Source organism: Ictidomys tridecemlineatus, chromosome 10 (assembly GCF_052094955.1).
Source record: "Ictidomys tridecemlineatus isolate mIctTri1 chromosome 10, mIctTri1.hap1, whole genome shotgun sequence".
Taxonomy (NCBI): Eukaryota; Metazoa; Chordata; class Mammalia; order Rodentia; family Sciuridae; genus Ictidomys; species Ictidomys tridecemlineatus.
Genome location: NC_135486.1, coordinates 144,345,371 through 144,365,113, shown reverse-complemented (window position 1 = coordinate 144,365,113; position 19,743 = coordinate 144,345,371). Strand labels below are relative to the sequence as shown.

Below are 19,743 nucleotides of genomic sequence, written 5' to 3'. Positions count from 1 at the left end.
ATAAATATTAAAATTCTCTCTCTCTTTTTAAAAAAAGATTCAATCTAACTAATCTTTATCCACCTCATTTTTGTGTGGGTGCTAAATTTACATTTAAGCTTAATGAACCATTTTTAGAAAAAAGACAAATTTGAAATGACAGTTTTCTCTAATATGTACACCATGGAGGATTACTTAAAATAAATCTTACCTTGAGCATCTAGGCTTTTCCCACTTTGTTTTTCTTATTCTGAAGTCAAATAGTATTTTCCTTGTTATTCACAACAGCTTGCAGAAAGAGAAACATGCACTTAAAAAAAAAAAGATGCAGTTTCCCATGTAAATTCTAGGTGGATGTCCTGTTTAGAAAGGGTACACAGATCCGGACCTGAGGAAGGGGCAGCAAGCTTCATGTTTGCTCAGAGGGCAGAGCTGAAGAAGTGCTCGACTCTGCCTAGGAAGCAGACGCCGTCGCACAGAGCACGATGCCTCGCTTCACGTGCACACACGCTCCCTGTGCTTGCTGGTTGGGTTTTGTGTTCCCCACGCTGGAGAGGAACTCGGGGCTCACGGGCTCTACCATGCAGCCACTTCCCCAGCCCGACTGAATGGCTCTTCCAAGTTGCCTTAGAAGTGGCCACCTTTCTGAGTTGTCCTTTTGTTTCTTGAAGCCACTGGCCATCAGTCTACAGAGAACTTGACACTGTGCCACAGATGAAGCCCCACGTCCGGGTGCGGTATTGTGTGGTAAGGGATGTCCCCGGGGATGCCAAGGCTGAGTGGCAAGGCCTGGTTCTGTGGTGCTTTACTGCTGCCTTGAGGCTGTTTGTTGAATATCTTGACAGTAAAGAAAATTAGGGGAAATTCATTTCCCATCTCCACATTATAACATGAATTGTCTTCTCTTTTAATTATTTCCTTTCCTCTCAATTACTGGTATCCTTTACTTGTGGATCTCAGCCTTGATGCTGGTCTGTCAGTAGCAGGTGGTGTGGGCAGGAATACTTGGTTATATTTCTGTCCATTATTTATTTTCCTAGCTTCTTTTTCTCCTTCTCTTCCTCCTTCATCTTCCTCTTCCTCTTCTCTTTCTACTCCTTCACCCTTTTTTTCTTTCTTCTTCTGTTTCATCCCCACCCCCCAGCCTCTAGTATTGGACACTCTACCCTTAGCTACATCCCCACCTCTTTTTATTTTATATTTTGGGACAGATTCTCATTAAGTTGCTGAGGCTGGCCTCAAACTTATGATCCTCCTGCCTCAGCCTCCCAAGTAGCTGGGATTAGAGGTGAGCCCTGCTGTGCCTGGTTCTATCATTATTCTTCATGTAGCAATTGTATATTTTCATGTTGTTAAATTCCTGGTTCTTTTTATTAATTTTCCCCCCAAAAAAAAAAACTTTCTTCTTTTTTAAATGTGAAAGTTATTTACAAAGTACGCTACCTGGCTATTTTGACTCAAGATGTACAGCTCTTGATTTTTTTTCCCCCATCCTTCTTGTTGGCTAATCGATTAGCACCATTTACAGAATGATGCTTCCTTTCTCCCTCATCTTGGCGATACCTGCTTTACCAGAGTCCCTATTTCCACACAGTCCGGCCTGTTCCTTTGTTTTCTCTTGGTCTCGATGTCTGTTTTTAGATGAATGAATGTAATTGAATTTCTTGCTTCATCAACTGTTATTCTATGGTAAACTGTGGACTCCACTTCCTTTAATTCTTGTGTTTTGTGGGATATTCTTTTTATACATCCAGGCCTTTGACAGGATTTTGGTTGTAATTACATTACATGTCTAAATTGGCTAGAAGAGAGTTGACATGATCGTAACATTTAGCTTCCCTTTGTAGGCTCACAGTATGATTCCTCATTTACTCAAACCCTCCTTTCATTTTTCCTAGTAGGTCTGTGGGTCTCTTGGTAGTGTGTGATCTCGTCACAATCCTGAATGATAGTCGTTGTGTTTCCTGAGCCTGAAGGGTGCCCCTTTCGCGTCCTCCGCTCTGCCCGACTGGGGAGCCTGCTCTTCTTGGAACTGTTTCATATGCGCAGGAGCCTTCACAATTTGTTTACCTAAAGAAAATTTGGTAAAGGGCTCATTTTTCTTTTCCTGTTTGTGGTGCTGGGGATTGAACCCAGGGCGTTGTGTGTGCGAGGCAAGCACTCTACCAACTGAGCTCTGTCCCCAGCCTAAGGGCTCATTTTTTTAAGTTGCTTGGTTCCCCCCCCATCCTACAGTTATTTCATTATTTTCTATAGAATGATGTGCTAGTAAACTGTTGACACATTTCTGCGACGATGTGGCAGTTTTGTTGCTGTGGTGTTCTGAGGAGGAGCCGTAGCACTGAGGGTGAGCCCACAGCCTTACACGTGTGAGGCCAGTGCCCTCTACGGAGCTTCCGCTCCAGTCCCTGGCGATGGTTTTAAAAAAGAAAATCTGCAGCAAATTTTGATCTTATTTTTCATCTGACCTACAACAGTGATGCGCAGCAGAGCAGCCCGGGTGGGGGGTGTGAGACAGTGGCCGGAAGCCTCCAGTGCCTTGCCTTGGCCTTTGTCTGCTACGGTCGGGTCTGTAAGCTTGAAACCTAATATTTGACTTTTCTCTGTTGTGTTTGTCTATCTGAAAGTTTGGGGAGGGTGAAGGTAAAGATGGTGCTTGTTTTTTAAGGCCAAACCATGTGTGAAATACTTTTTGTGTGAGTGGAGTGGTAGTCTTAAAGTCTGTAATACTTTGTTTTAGAATTCATCTGTACAGCCGGGCGCAGGGGCACACACCTGTGATCCCAGTGGCTCTGGAGGCTGAAGCAGGAGGATCACCAGTTCAAAGCCAGCCTCAGCAATTTAGCGAGACCCTCTCTCAAAATAGAAATATAAAAAAGGGCTGGGGATGTGGCTCAGTGTTTAAGCACTTCTTTTGGGGGAGGGGTTCCAAACTCCAGTAACCCCTCCCCCCAAAAAGCATCTGCATAGGAATCAAGTCACTGACCCTTCTGGGTGTCTTCCTTGTCCCCTCCCTGTAGCAGCAATACCTGCTGCCACGGAGTCTTCTCCAGGCAGAAGAGGAGTGCTGTGCTCAGACAGTGTGTGCTGAGCGCCTTGAAGCCAGCGTCTCATCTTGTCCCTATCGCTCTAATAGTCTGTTTGACCATAGTTGTAGCTAAAAAGGTCAACGAATGATTATTTTTTAAAAATATTTTTTAGTGTTGATGGACCTTTATTTTATTCATTTATTTATATGTGGTGCTGAGAATTGAACCCAGTGACTCACACATGTGAGGCAAGCACTCTATACCACTGAGCTACAACCCCAGCCCCAATGAATGATTATTAAAGGACACTTGAGAAAAGATTTTAACTGGGGTTTTAAAAGTCATTTGGAGCTGGGCCCAGTGGCACATGCCTATAATCCCAGTGCCTCTGGAGGCTGAGGCAGGAGGATTGTGAGTTCAGAGCCAGCCTCAGCAACAGCAAGGTGCTAAGCAACTCAGTAAGACCTTGAAATACAAAATAGGTCTGGGGATGTGGCTCAGTGGTCGAGGACCCCGAGTTCAGTCCCCAGTGCCCACAGAAAAAGTCCTGTGGGTCCTACCCGCATACTACCACTGCATCTCCTCCTGCCTGGCCCTTCAGGGCTGCTCAAAGAATGCATGGGAATCGCTGCACCAAGGCTGTGGAGCCCCTGCCTGGTCCACTCTTAGATTTTTATCTCCAATGGCTTCTCATTGTCCTTGACATCCTAATGAATTAATTAAAATTCAGATGGAACCTCAATGTCACCTTGAAAACAGGCTGATGTACCTAAAGGTAATATAAGCTGCCCTCTCCCTGGGGAATTTCTAAATGGAGATGACAAGGAAACCTTGTGGCATTAGTTTCTTTAAGTATCATCTTTGGGAAATGCAGTTGGCCCTCTTGTTTCCTAGATTCAACTAAGGATCAAAAATAATTTCAAAAAAATTTCTTACTCAAGGAGCTGAGACAAGAGAATCACTTGAGTCCAGGCGTGCAGGGCCAGCCTGGGCAACATAGTAAGAGACTCTGTCTTAAGAAAAAAAATAAATGAACAAATTCCATCTGTATTAAACATGTACAGATATTTTCTTGTCACGTTTTCCTAAACAATATACTATAACATTTATATAAATACCATTTATATTAGGCATTCTAGATAACCTAAAGATGATTTACATGGGAAGGTGTATATAGGTTATATGTCAAAGCTGTGCCATTTTAATGAGAGGACTGAATATCCTCAGATTTTGGCATCCTAGGGGTGGGGAGTCCTGGAACTAATCTCCCCAGATACTGAGGAACAATCTACTGTTCCAGAGATTTTTTTTTTTTTTCAAGAGGAATTAATTGATTGCATTGTAAGGTCCCTCTGCTCCACCAAGAGGCGCCTACTGCTGCTATGGTTGCTGGTGTCCTGCTCCATAGCCTTACTCATGAATAAAGCTTTTCTGGAGCATTTTCTGTTCAGTTTTCAAATTTTACACAACATCAAGAGGTCTGGAGGTAGGTCTTCTTGCAGTGTGTAATGTTCTTAAAGGCTTTGAGAAAACAGCACTACCAAGCAAAGCTGACTCAGAGACTACTTCATCTATTTTTTGGGCTCCTTGAATCTACAGATGAGGCCTTGTCTTAACAATGCTCTCTAAGTGGAACAGGGTCCAGGACCACGTGGTGTTCTCAGATAATCTCATTGGTTGTTGTAGTTCTCACTCATAGACGGAAGTCTTCAAACTGTCCGCCTTGTTCTAAGAGCCTCTGGGTGCTTGCTAATACATTAGAATAAACATGTTCGCAACTCCACAGTGCCTGTTCCCACACCTAAAGCTGACTTTTGAACTACATTGCGTTTATGTTAGCTACAGAATTCTTTTGGTGGGGGGGGGTGGCAGAGATTGAACCCAGGAATGGAATGCTTTATCACTGAGCCATGTCCCCAGCTCTTTTTACTTTTTATTTTGAGATAGGGTCTCACTAAGTTGTTGAGAACCTCACCAAGTTGCTGAGGCTAGCCTCTAACTTGTGATCCTCCTGCTTCAGCCTGAGTGGCTAGAATTATAGGTGTGCTCAGCTATGCTCAGCTCATGAGAAATAATTTTACTTCCATTATGACTTATTTTTGAAGCTTTAAAAATACTGCTAGGTAAGAATTAAGACCAAAAAAGAAACTCGTAGCACCAGTTGTACATGACAAGCTGATATTTGAGCACCTCCATGACGGCACTATACCTCTATCTTTACCATCACTCTTTGAAGTGGGGACTGTTTACAGATGAGAAAACTAAGCTTCTGAGGAGACTGTTAACTTACTCAGGGGTCAAGGTGGTAGGCAGAATAACAACTTCCCATAAAAGAGAACCTATAAATTTGTTAAGCTGCAAGGAGGAATTATATTGCTGACAAATTGACCTGGAGGTAGGGAGAGTTCCCAGGGCTATCTAGGGAATATTTCCATTGTATAGAAAGGATTCTTAAAAGCAGAATTGAGAGCCAGAAGAACAATGTCAGAGTGATGTGACTTGTCTAGCCTTCTTCTCTGGCTTTGAAGATGAAGGGGGCTGCAGCTAAGCAATTTGGGCAACTTCTGGGAGCTACAAAAGGCCAGAAAATAGATTATCCTTAGAGCCCCCAGAAGGATCATGCTCTGCTGACAGGGCAGGGTTGATTTCAGCTCACGAAACTCATTTTAGTCTTCTGATCTCCAGAACTTGAAGATAATGTATGTTGTTTTATACCACTAAGTCTGTGGTAATTTGTCTTTGGTTTATCGGTGGACACAACATCTTTGTTTTGTATGTAGTGCTGAGGATCGAACCTGGGCCGCACGCACACCAGGCAAGCGCGCTACTGCTTGAGCCACATCCCCAGCCCAGTCTGTGGTAATTTGTTATAGCAGTGACAGGAAACTAATACAGTCACACAGCAGTAAATGCAGGAGCTGAGATGGGAGTAGACCTGTGGTCCAGAGCTCACCTTTTCCAGCCCTGCTCCATTCTGCCTCTGGCCACTGTGCTTCACTAGGATGAGGCTGGTGGCCCAATATGGTGCTTCCCTCCTGGCCTTACCTGTGGAGCTGCTCTAAATGTAATGCCTTTCTCTGGTTAATATCCCCCTTGCTAATTTGTCAAGGACTAGTTGAAGTCCTGGAGATTGATTCCATATTGCCTAGCAGGCATGACATCTCACATCCCGTGGGCATCAAAGGCGGTGTTCTTACCACCGACTCCCTTCTTGGAACTCCTGTTGTGCGTTAGCAGGCTGTCCGCACTCAGCAGCTCGGGCTGGCTTCCCGTTTTCCCTTGGGCTTTAGTGATACCTTCCGAAGGAGAAGTTCCCACAGGCAGGGACTAGGTCTCCTGAGAACAAGTCATGTTCCTAGCAGGCTTCCTGCTCCGACCACAGCCCAGCCACGACTCCTCACTGGTCTTTGGGTTCATACAGCTGATCCCTTAGAACAGAAGAACCTGAAAGCAGCAAGTGGAGGAGGCTGTCTAAGCTGACAAGGTTAGACTGTGAGGTCTTATCTTCTCTGACAGCAAAAAGAAAGGAATTTAATTGAAATGTATACAAGGGAAGTATTTGAATTGATTGATTTACTATTGTTTTGGTATTTGTTCAATGAGAACAAACAGCTGATATATATTTTACTGTGACCTTAAATATATGTGACAATGCATTTATGGCTCTGTTGTTTCTTCTATCAAAAAATGATTTATTTGGAACTACATTGCTCTTTCTCTCATGCTTAACTTACAAGAAAGAAACTCATGGCTAAGATGTCACGTGTTTACTTAGCAGTGTCTTGGCAAGCACCAGAATGTGCCTGTGGTGCCCAGATGTCAGGATTTTTTTTTTCCTAGATGATTGCCTTGTGCTTTATATGAAGAGTTTAGAAAATGTATGAGCCTCGAAGTCACATTTCTAGGGGGAAAATGCAATAATAGCAATAGTTTATACTTTGAAAACAAGGATTTTCGTATTCTGTTTAGGCCTTTGAAAGTTTTTTCAAGTTGATGGATGTATTTATTTTTTTAAAAACATTTTTTTTAAAAGAGGGGAGAGAGAATTTTTAATATTTATTTGGTAGTTTTTGGTGGACACAACATCTTTGCTTATATGTGGTGCTGAGGATTGAATCCGGGCTGCATGCATGCCAGGCTAGCACACTACCACTTGAGTCACATCCCCAGTCCCTGATTGATGTATTTATCATTGGAAGTGATGGAGTCATCATCCAGTAAATGGTTATGAAGCATTGGAAACGTGGATCACTAAGGAAGTGCATAGAAATGTTAGCGGAGTGGTTTTTTATTCTTTTTTTTAATATATAATTCTTTGTTTTCCCTTTTTCTAACTTGTCCAAAACCTGGGAAAGAAGAGTGGGGAAGCAAAAAATTAATAAAAATGACTGAGAGTGTAGGATAAGGTAAGGATTGTTTCCAAGCAGATGGATGGCACTGTGGTGCATGGTACTTGTTTGCCTATTGGAATGTCACTGTTTCCCAGCGTAAAAGTAGAGAAGTTTCCCCAGGGACTTAGTGGTTTCTTGGTCATGCTGATTAAATGTCATGTGACTCAGTCTAGCTGTACTTAGTTTTGAAGTATACTGTGGTTTATTTTGTTAGCAGTTATCTCTATGGGTGTGTTTCTTGTCCTGAAACTCCATGGTCCCTGAGAACTTAGCTCACACAGAAGTCTCCTGCAGAGCAGATGTCAACCTGCAGACTCACCCTGTTCAGTGCTGGCTGTGTCTGTTCTTTCAGGTCTCACTTTTCTATACCAGGTGCTGTAGGCCTCTGAGAGAAGTAACTTATTTCTGTCTAATTTTCTTCCTGACATAAACAAATCTTGCTTTTTCACCATCATTGTCCTGGCATAGTCCAGTGAAAATATAATATGAATTACATAGTTAATTTCAATTAAAAATTTAAATGAAACAGGTGAAATAATGTATTTTATTTAACCTATTATATCTAGATTGTCATTTAACATGTAATCAGTATCAAATTGAGATGTTACCTTATTTTAGTTTTTGAACCCAGTCTTTAAAAACGTATTTTATGCTTTTAAAAACATATTTATTTTTTAGTTATAGGTGGACACAGTATCTTTATTTTATTTTTATGTGGTGCTGAGGATCAAACCCAGTGCCTCACTCATGGTAGGCGAGCATGTACCTCTGAGCCATAACCCCAGCCCCGTATTTTATGCTTTTTATACTTTACATTTAACAGCACATCTCAATTTAAACACCAAATTTTTATTGGAAATGCTTTATGTATATTTAGATTTTATAAAACTTATATTTGAAAAAAGTCTGACATACCCAAGTTGATTTAAACAGAAAGGTTTTCCAACAGCTAAATCGTCACTTCAAAATTAAATAGATTTAGTTCCAATTGTTTGCATTTCAAGGGCTCAGTACCACCTGTGGCTCGAGGCTGCCACCTAGACAGTGCAGCTGTGGACTTCAGGGGAAGCAGTTCTGTAATAAGGTGGATGCACCGTCCCCTGCAGGTACACCCTTCGATGGGAGCTGTTGAGTTGCATAGGGACTAAGTTGCTAGGTTGATCTTGGACTTGCAACCCTCCCTGCCTCAGCCTCCCTGGTTGCTGAGGTTATGATGTGCACCACCATGCTCAGCTCACGGTGCTCTCTCTTTAAAAAAAAAAAAAAAAATTTAGTTGTAGACAGACACAGTACCTTTATTTATTTATTTTTATGTGGTGCTGAGGATCGAACCCATTGCCTCACATGTGCTCACCACTGAACACTCACCGGGTCACCTCCCAGCCCCTCACAGTGCTCTTTGATGCTGCCTGTCACTGTGATTAGTAGAGATCTCAAGCTGGCATGTTATCAGGTGAATGAAATAGATTGAGAACTTTTTAAATTAAGTATTCACAGTACTCAAAGTTCTTAAAATATTGAAGCCTCATTATGTTTAGGACAAAAGTATTTATTTTGTAAATGATCAAGACCCCTATTGTGGAAGGACCAGTGCCCCCCTCTCCCAGGAGGTGCTCTGACCGCGGGCAGGGGAGTATTGTCTCCTTGCCTCCCCCTTGCACTGTGAGCCTGCTCTGCTAACCACGCACTCTTTGTTCTCATGAGACCACAAGATTCCCGCTGTAACAGGAACTTCCATACAGGTGTGATTTTTGTCCATCTCTTTACCAGTGAAAAAACAAGGTTTGAAACTGCAGGGTGTGAGTGTGGTAGGATTGTTTTGTGCAGGCAGACTGTCCATTCTTGTTAATGGAGTTAAAATGATTTTTAAATGTCCTCGTTCAGCTTTGGGGCCAGGCTGTCACTTCTTATTCCTCTGCCCCAGTAGACCAGTTGGTGACTTTGGCAGACTGTCAAATGAGTGTCCTTCCTGGCTGCTTTTTCTTGCGTTTTAACTGTGGCTGTCCACCAATGTCCAGCCTTTTCCTCTGAACAGTGATGTTTGGGTTCTACCAATTCTTAGTGTTTCTTAGGTCTTGCTTTTTCTATGACAGCCCTGGAAATGGCACATGTTGTACCATTAAGAAAAAAAAAAATTAAGAGCTGCTGGGTAGAGCAGCAGCCTTGGTGGTAGAGCACTTGCCTGTCATGCACAAGGCTTTGATCCCCAGCACCACCAAAAGAAAAAGATTGAATCAGGAACTACTTTTATACTTACAGAAAGGCTGCAGACATTGAGCGGAGATTTCCCTGATTACCTGCCTCCCCAAGCTGTCCCCATTATTAACATGTGTTCATTTATGTGGTATGGTGATCTTGTAAAAACTAAGAAATAAACACAGATATATGGCTTTTGGAAAAGGTAAGAAATTAGCATCACTGCAGTACTGTTAACCACACTTCTGTCCGTCTTTGAATTTTCCCGGTGTTCCCACTAGTATTAAAACAGACAGATGCCATCTGGGATCTCACAGCGCAGTTGGTTAGTTTTTCTCCTTAGTCACCTGACCTCCGACAATTCCTCTGTCTTTCATGAGTGTTGACACTTTTTTTTTTTTTTGGTACTGAGGATTGAACCCAGGAGTGCTCAACCACTGAGCTACATCCCTAGCCCCATTTTGTATTTTATTTAGAGACAGTGTCTCTCACTGAGTTGCTATGTGCCTCGCTAAGTTGCTGAGGCTGGCTTTGAACTCGAGATCCTCCTGCCTCAGCCTCTCAAGATGCTGGGAGACTGGCACTTTTGAAGAACACTGCTCAGGTATTTTATAGAAAGTCCCCCAGTTCTGGTTTGTCTAATGTTTCTTGTGGATTGGCACAAGGGTGTGCGTCTTCCCAAGAATGCCACAGAAATATATCCTCTCATGCCACTTTCAAAGGTTCATTATGTCAGCGTATCTTCTACTGGTGGTAGTAACCTTCATCACTTAGTTAAGGTAGTGTCTGCTGGGTTTCTCCAGTGAGAATTTACTGTCTTTTCCTTTGTAATTAATAAATACCTTGGGTGGCTGGGAGTGTTGCTCAGTGGTAGAGCACTTGCCTAGTGTGCATATGGCCCTCGGTTCCATCCTCAGCACTGCAAAATAATAACAACAACATGGCTGAGAGTGTATCTATGTGGTAGAGTGCCCTGGCACTGGAGAAAACAAGCTGACTCTTCTCCCTTAGTAATAATCTTATGGAGACAGATGTTTATTTCACCTTAGTGCCATCACTTTTTATTTTATTCAGGTTGTTCCAGCATTGACCATTAGGAATGCCTTGGGTTGGCTCTGGTGTCCTGGATAAGTCCATATATTTTCATCCTAGATTTTATTTTCTCTTTGCACATATTTTATTAGTGCACCACAGTTATATATAATAATGAGATTTGTTGTCACATATTCATATATGCACACAGTATAACAATATAATTTGGCCAGTATTACTCCCTAGCACTTCCCCCCTTCCTCCCCTCCTTCCACCCTCTGGTCCCTTTTGTCTGTTGATCTCCTTTTTTTGTTGTTGTGGTTGATCTCCTTTTGATATTCTTGAGATCCTCCTCCTCACCTTTCTTTTATTTTTTCTTCTCTAGCTTCCACATATGAGAGAAAACATATGACCTTTCACCTTCTGAGTTTGACTTATTTCATTGACATAATGGTCTCTAGTTCCATCCATTTACCTGTAGATGGTATGATTTCATTCTTTATGGTTGGATAAAAACTCCCCTGTGTACATATACCACATTTTCTTTATCCATTCATCCATTGATGGACACTTAAGCTGGCTCCATAGTTTGGCCATTGTGAATTGTGCTGCTGTAAACGTGGGTATGCATGTGTCACTGTAGGAGGCTGACTTTCATTCTTTAGGATAGTACTGAAGAGTGGTGTAACTGGGTCATATGGTCCTTGCAGGCCTAGTCTTTGAGGACCCTCCTTACTGATTTCCATAGCCGTTGTACTAATTTACATTCCCACCAACAGCAGAAAAGTGTTCTTTTTCTCCACATCCTCTCCAGCACTTTTCTTTCTTCTTCTTCTTTTTTTTTTTTTTTTTTTTAGAAGGGGGCGGGGAGAGAGAGAGAGAGAGAGAGAATTTTTTTAATATTTATTTTTTAGTTTTCAGCAGACACAACATCTTTGTTGGTATGTGGTGCTGAGGATTGAACCTGGGCCGCACGCATGGCAGGCGAGCGCGCCACTGCTTGAGCCACATCCCCAGCCCCTCTTTATTATTTTTATTTATTTTTTTAAAGCAGCTCTCCTTTTTTTTTTTTTTTTTTTTGAGAGAGAGAATTTTTAATATTTATTTTTTAGTTCTCAGCGGACACAACATCGTTGTTGGGATGTGGTGCTGAGGATCGAACCCAGGCCGCACGCATGGCAGGCGAGCGCACTACCACTTGAGCCACATCCCCAGCCCCTCTTTATTATTCTTAATGGCTGCCATTCTGACTGGTGTGAGGTGTGCAGTGTAGTTTTTTTTTTTATTTGCATTTCCCTAGTTGCTAATGTTGCTGAAAATTTTTTTGTACATTTATTGGCTATTTGTATTTCTTCTTTTGAGAAGTGTCTGTTTATTTAATTTGCCCATTTACTTAAAGGGTTATTTGGTTTTTTGATGTTACATTTTTGGGGTTCTTCATATATTCTAAATATGAATCCTCTGTTAGAAAGTAGTTAGAAAAGATTTTCTCCCATCCTGTAGGTTCTCTCTTCACATTCCTAATTGTTTTCTTTGTTGTGCAGAAGCTTTCTTTTTTTTAATATATATATATATTTTCTAGTTGTAGATGGACACAGAACCTTTAATTCATTTATTTATTTCTATGTGGTGCTGGGGATTGAACCCAGTGCCTTATACATGCGAGGCAAGTGCTCTGCCACTGAGCCACAACCCCAGCCCTGCAGAAGCTTTTAATTTGCTGCCATCCCATTTGTTAATGCTTGGCATGATTTCCATCCCATTTGTTAATGCTTGGCATGATTTCCATTGAGAAAGTCACTGCCTGTGTCTAAAAGCTCGAGTGTTGACCCACGTTTTCTTCTGGGAGTTGCATAGTTTCTGATCTAACTCCTAGGTCTTTGGTCCATTTGAAGTTGACTTTTGTGCAGGGTGAGAGGTAGGAGTCTAGTCTTATTCTACATGTGGAAAACCGGTTTTCTAGTACCTTTTTGTTTGTTTGTTTGTTTACTGGAGCTTGACATCCCCAGATTTTATTTTGAGACAGGGTCTCACTGAGTTGCTTAGGGGCTTGCTAAGTTGCCAAGGCTGACTTTGAACCTGCAGTCCTACTGCCTCTGTCTCCCAAGCTGCTGGGATTATAGATGTGTGCCAACCTGCCTGGTCCTAGCACCATTTTTGAAAAAGGCTCTTTTCTCCAATGTATGTTTTTCAAGCCCCCATCTCTTATGAGCACTTCTTTGTTTTAATACAAGAAATTTCAGGCTTGTACTTCCTCTGTCCCAGCTCTGGAACCAATCTCCTCACCGAGAGCCTTTTCCTTTTATTAGAGATTGGTGTTTGGAAGGCAAGTGTTGGGTGGGGTGACCTTGCGTTAAGGTCTTCTCATCAGGCAGCAGTAGGCAATTCCTGCATGAGTGTGTGCGTGCATCTGCATTTCCAGGTCACATGTCATGTGCTTTATGTAACTCTCTGCTGCCATCCTGGCACCACAGCATTCATTTTAGCCTTCCCTCTCCCACGTGCCGCCGCCTTTTTTTTTTTTTTTTTTTTAGTTGTTGATGTACATTGATTTTTTATTTATTTCTATGTGGTGCTGAGGATTGAACCCCGTGCCTCACACATGCTAGGCAAGTGCTCTGCCACTGAGCCACAACCCAGCCCCTCTCCTGTGTGCCTTCTTACTCCCTCAGTGAGAACCCCGGAGCTCATCATTGATAATACATTTACTCACAAAATAAAAAACAAAGTAGTAGTCTCCGAATTGCTGATTTATACCACTGTGAGAAACACATTTGTGAAGGAGATTTCTGGCAATTGCAGACAGTCCTGCCTGTCCTGTTCGACAGCACCCATTTGGGGGGCGGCACTTTCCAGTTGCTCAGGTGGGTTCTCTCCCTCACCCTCTGGCTCCAGGTTCTCGTGCAGCACAGTTAGGTTTACCATTACTGCAGCAAGGGTCCCGTCAGAACCCACCGGGGGACACCAGGCCTCTCAGCCCTGCTTCACCACAAGCCATTAGTCTCTAATTTTTGGCTCTTTTTCCTGCTATTTCTTCTGTGCCATTTTAAACTACTCGTCACGTTTGTGTTAAAGATTATCCATGGTGACAGAAGGTGGACGTCATCCCACCTCGTGCCGTCAGCTGCTCCTTCCCAAGGGAAGGAGGATGGACTCAAGGTTGACCCAGAGATTGCTTGTGTTTACTACCTTTGTGTTTTTACCTCAGACATTTGGATGGAACTTTGTAAGTTTAAAGTTGAACTGATTTTGTGTAACGTCTGCTAATAGAGCAGAAAGGGGTTAGGAAGGAAGGTACTTTTTCCTCCACTATCTTATCTGTCCTTCTTAACACTAAATACTTCATGATCACATAGCTATTACAGTGTTATGTGCTTTGTGGAAGGAAGTCAAAAGTGTCACCCCAGAAGTCCTCATTCATCTCTGTCCCTCAACATCAAACCAGTTCTGTTAACCTTTCAGAATCGTGTGTGTGTGTGTGTGTGTGTGTGTGTGTGTGTGTGCGCGCGCGCGCGCACGCACGCTGAGGGTTTAACCCAGGGGTGCTTACCACTGAAACACATCCCCACCCCTTTTATTTTTTTGAGGTGGGGTCTGCTAAGTTGCTGAGGCTGACTTTGAACTTGTGATCTTCCTGCCTCAGCCTCCCAAGTTGCTGGAATTATAGGAGTGCACCACCATGTCTGGCTCAGAATCTTTTTTGATTTGTTTTTGTTTTTTCGAAATAGGGTTTTTCTGTGTTGCCTGGGCTGTTCTTGAACTCCAGGGCTCAAGTCAGCCTCCTTCCTCAGCTGGGGCTAGGGGCACATGCCAACACACCTTCCTTTCGGGTTTTTTACATTTCTAAATATGTGCACCTATGAGGAAAAATACTGTTTTACAAATGTGAGTTCTTTTTATTTTTTTTAACATAAAAGGTATGCTTGGCATCTTCACTTGTTTTTTCTGTCACATGTGTCGTCGAGATCTGTTCCTGCAGTGCCGCTAGCTCTGCCTTGGAGTTCCTCACATCTGCAGGCACCTGATGCACACATGTGGAGGTTGCTGGCTGTGTCCCTCTTCGTTGCAAGCAGTCCACAAGCTGCTCTCCCACTTGGCTGTGCCCGCCTTCCCGATTCTGCCAGCCTTGTATGGGAGCATTCCCTGCTCGCTTCACATTTCCTATGTCTTAAATTTGGGCTATTTGAAGTAAAAAGTGACATTTTGTTTTATTTTGCTTTCCTGAGATAGTGTGAGGCTGAGTGCATTTCCATGCAATTATCAGCCATGTACATTTCCTTTCCTGTGGTTTGCCTGTCTTAACCATTTTCTTTTTCTTACTGATTGTATATGCTAGATTTGCTCACTTAATAAATGTTTGTCAGTCTCTTATATACGTATCCCAGGCAGTAAACATTCACAGGATTTATATTTCACAGCACTTACATTCTGAAGAGGAAGTTGGACCAAGGAAAATCTAAATAAATGAATAAGATTGTGTAGACATTAATAAGTGCTATGAAAAATAGGATAGTAGTAAGGAAAGTGCCTGAGCAGGGAGGGACCACCGTCCCCTGTGGACCCTCTCCCTGGGTGTTTGAGGAGAGGTGGGTGGTCAGGGAAGGCTTGTTGAAGAAGGTGGGAGTGGAGATGAATGAGGCCAAAGAGCCAGCCATGGGAAGCGTCCCGAGAGTATAGCAGCCGCCGTGGCCCTGAGGTGGCCCTTGTGAGCAAGGGGGGCAGGTCCGAGCCTCGTAGACGATGCAGTGGGTCCTCAGTGCAAGCCCTGCGAGAGATGCTCCTCTCAGGGGTAGACGCGATGCTGGATGGGTTGCAGTCTGTCTGAGGAGGGTCCCCACAGCTCCTTCTCCTTCCTGCCTAGGCTAGGTTAGCAGGAAGAGCCTTGCACTAGGGGACTTGTCATCAGGACGTGATCATTGGGTTTGTGGTTGTGTCGAGGCCTAGGCCTTTTCTTTAATAAAGGAAAATTTTCTGTTTCAGATTACCTAGGAACAGTACGATTTGGGGTTATCACAAATAAACATCTTGCGAAACTGGTATCCTTAGTACACTCTGGAAGTGTGTATTTACATAGACATTTCAACACATCACTTGTAAGTATTTTGAAATTGCGTTTGTATTAGAGCAGTGGTTCTTAACTTGCGTGGGCCACAGGCTCCTGTGAGAATGGCTGACCCATGAGTGCTCTTATGTGCAGGCTGAACGCTCCTGCAGACCAGCACCCCACTCCTGGGTCAGAGTCCACGCGTTATAGGGCTCAGGAGCTCAGGAGCGTAATACTCAGCAGTTCTCTGTTTATGTTCTTAGATTTTAGTGTAGCCTGGTTAGTTTCCCTCTAGGTGCAATGCAGTCCCTCTGTTTGGAGAGCTGTTTCTTTGGCCCTTGTTCACAGAGGTTGAGCTTCCACTGGGCGAGGGGTGTTCTTTATTCATTCCTGTCTTTCATGAAGGGTGGTCATGAGACATGCTTTTCTCCTTTGCTGATATAATGGATTTTTTAAGTTGACCAGTCAGAGGAAGAAGTCGATGACTTCTCACCCTAGAGATCCTCGGTTCTCCGTTGTCTCCTTTGTTCCCTGATATTTTTGCTTTTTGGTGGGGTAGCCTCCACTCAGCTGTTTCTGAGCGTTGACCTGTGTCCTATGCAGTCCTGTGCTTCTCTGTTGACGGCTGCTTCCTTAGTCACATCACCGACGTGCGCTTGGTGATGGCGCTCTTGGGCGCTCTCTGTCTCTCTGACTTCATCACAGTGTCAGGGGCTTACAGGACATATGATGGTTGATAGCCCTTACTCAGAGTAAGGCCTGTCCCCTGTAAGCCTGGGCTCCCGTGGCTCAACTAGTGGGTCATGTGCCTTCACAGGTGCCGCCAGGCCCTCTGGGGTCCCCTGCCTGCCCATCACCTGGCTTCTCTGTATCTCTAGTATTCCAGATGTTGTGCCTCGCTTCTTGCAGTTTATATGCGTGCTCTCCCAGCAGAGTCATTGATGATGGGGTCTGAGTGTTTTCAGGCTCCCACGCCCCCTCAGCACCACTGCTGCCATGGTCTCTCCATGCCCGCCACTCTTCTTGTGCCTGAGCTTCTTGTGACTTCCTCTGCTTTTGCTAGCTGTCATTTTCTTACATTCTTCATTCCTGGCCTAAGTGTATCACATTTATTTATAGTAAAAGGTACTGAGGAAGAAATTTTAGATGGATAGAGAAAAAAGGTACAGCTGTGAGGTGACACTATAAAAGAGATCAGGTTTACTGCTTCAAAAAATATATTTGTGTATGTGTGTATGTGTGTATGTGTGTGGTGCTGAGGATGGAACCCAGGGCCTCACACATGCAAGGCAAGCGCTCCACCACTGAGCCGCAGCCCAGCTCCAGGTTTGCTGCCTTAATCAGATAGTTCTTAAGGTTGGCTGGTTCAGCAGTAGTCTTCATCTACCAAATGGCACGTTTGGGGATGGTAACGTAAAACACAAAAGAGTGGACATCTTCATTGTGGGGAAACTTAAATTTCCATTTTAGGGGTATCAAATATCTCATTGTGAAGTCCTCTACAGCACCTCTTTGGAAATTCCCTTTGAAACCAGTGGGTTATATCACTGGACTTTTAAGGAATAATTTTATGTTCACCTATATTGGTTGTTGTAGAAAAGCAAGGCAAAAACCGAGTGTCTCTTTGCTTCGTGTATTCGCACCAGGTGTGAGCCAAAGCCTTGAACGTATGTGTTCAGGCCACGTTCAGGCCACCTGGTCCCTGCGCAGGCCTGCAGAGTCCCTGCTGCGCCAGGTCCTCCAGGCACTAAGGGGAACCTGTGAGCCAACCTGGTGCAGCCTCTGCCTCACAGGAGCTCTGTCCCTGCCTTGGGGACAGGCCTTCAGGACTGCGGTAAAAATCTAACACGTTGTTGACTCCATAATTCCTGTTCCTGCAGAGGAGTCAGTCCTTGTGTAGATGCATAGTGAGGTCTCACAGCTCTCCTGGGTCGGGCTAGTAGCGGTCCTTGTGGCCACCATCAGGCAGGAGAGGTTATTTTTGGGTCTGTCTGAGGGGAGGAGGCACTCCTGCCACCACTGTCACTCTGCCCCTGTGGCCAAGGTCTTGTGGGTGGGGTGCTGGCCTGGCAGCCCCTCGGTTGCTCACTCCTGGGGCAGCGTGGGCTCTGAAGGACGGCGCGGTGCACTCTGGTGTGGCCCTGTCTCACCCAGCCCCTGAACCTCTGTGCTCTCCTCCTCCGCAGGTCTTCCCCAGGGAGGTCCTGAACTACACGGCCGAGAACATCTACAAGTGGGCCTCGGAGAACCGCGAGACACTCTTCCGATGGCTGCGGCCCCACGGAGGCAAGAGTCTCCTGCTGCATAATGAGCTCAAGAAAGGACCAGCACTTTTTCTGTTCCTACCTTTTGACCCCTTAGCCGAAAGTCACCCTTTAATAGATGAGGTAAGCCGCCGCGTGCGTGGTCAGAGGCAGCAGGGTGGCAGAACCCACTCGCTCGCCCTCTCTGCTCCACCACCAGGAGCGTTGACCTGGTAGCCCAGTGGATGCCAGGAATGGCTGTCCATGGCTGCGCGCCCTCCTCTCAGTGGACTCGGGAGCCTGTGCCTTGGACAGGGACCACCCCAGTCTCTCTGGCCACACTGTGAACAGCTGCTCAGGTCTGGGGAGAGCAGGTGGAAGGGAGGTCAGACCACCCCTCCAGAGAAAGACCAAGCCTCCCCTTCCTGAGGCAGGAGCGACGGGAACTCAGTGGAGTTGGCGTGGCCTAGGAAATGCCACTCTTGGGAGGGAGCTGGCCAGACTGCCCGCCTGGCCATCCTAGTGTCAGCAGAAAAGATGTGCACAGCCCAGTAGCTGGGAGCAGCAGTAGTGATGTTGGGACTCTGCTTTTACCCTCAACTTCCTTGTCTCACAGAGAGCCAGAGTGGTTTTCACCCCCTCCCCAGGCTGCCCTCTGTACAAGGGTCAGAGCGACGGGGTAAAGATACTCAGCTTGGAAATGGAAGAATCTTGTGAAAATATATATATATACATAAACTGCTGACCCTTCTAGGTAACAGAACATTTGTTAGCTGCTTGACTCTGTGCTAGCCCCAGGGTTAGCAGGATAAATCAAATGTGTTCCCTGCCTATGGCATCCATAAATAAGCCTGGGCCAGAGGGATTAGAAAGGCTGTAGGGGCCCTGGAGGTGTGGACACGGACACCAGCTCGTCCCAAGGTATAGAGAGTGAGGTTTGCTGAAGCGGCCACCCAGTGCCGAGTCTTGGGAAGATGGGGAGGCCCGTCCTGGCCTCTGTGAAGGCAAGGCATGGAGAACGGAAAGGCCAGTGGGCCAGGTTGGGTTTGTCCAGAGCTTGTGGGGACCCATTAGATGTCATCTGGCCAAGGAGTGTTGTCGACCTTGGGATCATATTTTTGAAAATAGAGTGGGGCAGTGTGAAGCTTCAGTTACTGCAGGGAGAGGTGGTGTCTGAGTTCAGGTGGAGCATCTGACTGAGGCAGTGGCTGTGGACAGGAGGGGCTGCCAAGCACGCCCACGTCAGAGCAGGCTGCGTGTAAGGCAGGCGATGCCCACACAGGAGAAATTGAAGACCAGCCCAGTTTCTTGCGTGATGCTGCCGTTTTCCCAGAGAAGTTGGTACAGGACAAGGAAGAGGTCGGCTCATAGGGTAGGTGAGATAAGTGAGTGTGGTTCAGGATGGGCTGGATTGCTGACCTCCCGTGAGACAGGACTTTATGGAATTGTGAATGTTGTGAAATACGTTTTTCTTGTTGTTACTGGGGATTGAACTCAGGGGCACTGAACCACATCACCCACTGTTTTTTACATTGTATTTTGAGACAGGGTCTCACTGAGTTGCTTGGCGTCTCGCTAAGTTGCTGAGGCTGGCTTTGAACTTTAGATCCTTGGGCCTCAGCCTCCTGAGCTGCTGGGATTCAGGCATGTGCCACTGCGCCCAGCCTGTTGTGAAGTACTTGATGCGCTTGTTTGGGAAGTCTTTAGACTCATTAATGAAGATGTAGAAAGAAGACCCTGTGGAGGAGTTCTGCTGGTGTAAAGGAGCGTGCTCTCCCTTAGCAGTTGAGGGATTTCACTTCTCTTTCTGTTCCCTGAAGCCTGGACTT

At 44.9% G+C, this 19,743-nt stretch overlaps 1 protein-coding gene across 4 annotated transcripts in view; it reads left to right on the top strand.

The window, feature by feature from the left end:
* The window catches only part of Txndc11 (thioredoxin domain containing 11), a 60,320-nt gene that overhangs the window by 28,395 nt on the left and 12,182 nt on the right, over window positions 1-19,743 (top strand). For all 4 annotated transcript variants that reach the window (XM_078024658.1, XM_005327186.4, XM_078024656.1 and 1 more), the window contains 2 exons: window positions 15,608-15,720; window positions 17,858-18,058. In XM_078024658.1, coding sequence (XP_077880784.1) covers window positions 15,608-15,720; window positions 17,858-18,058 — 314 coding nt within the window. The remainder of the gene's footprint in view (window positions 1-15,607; window positions 15,721-17,857; window positions 18,059-19,743) is intronic.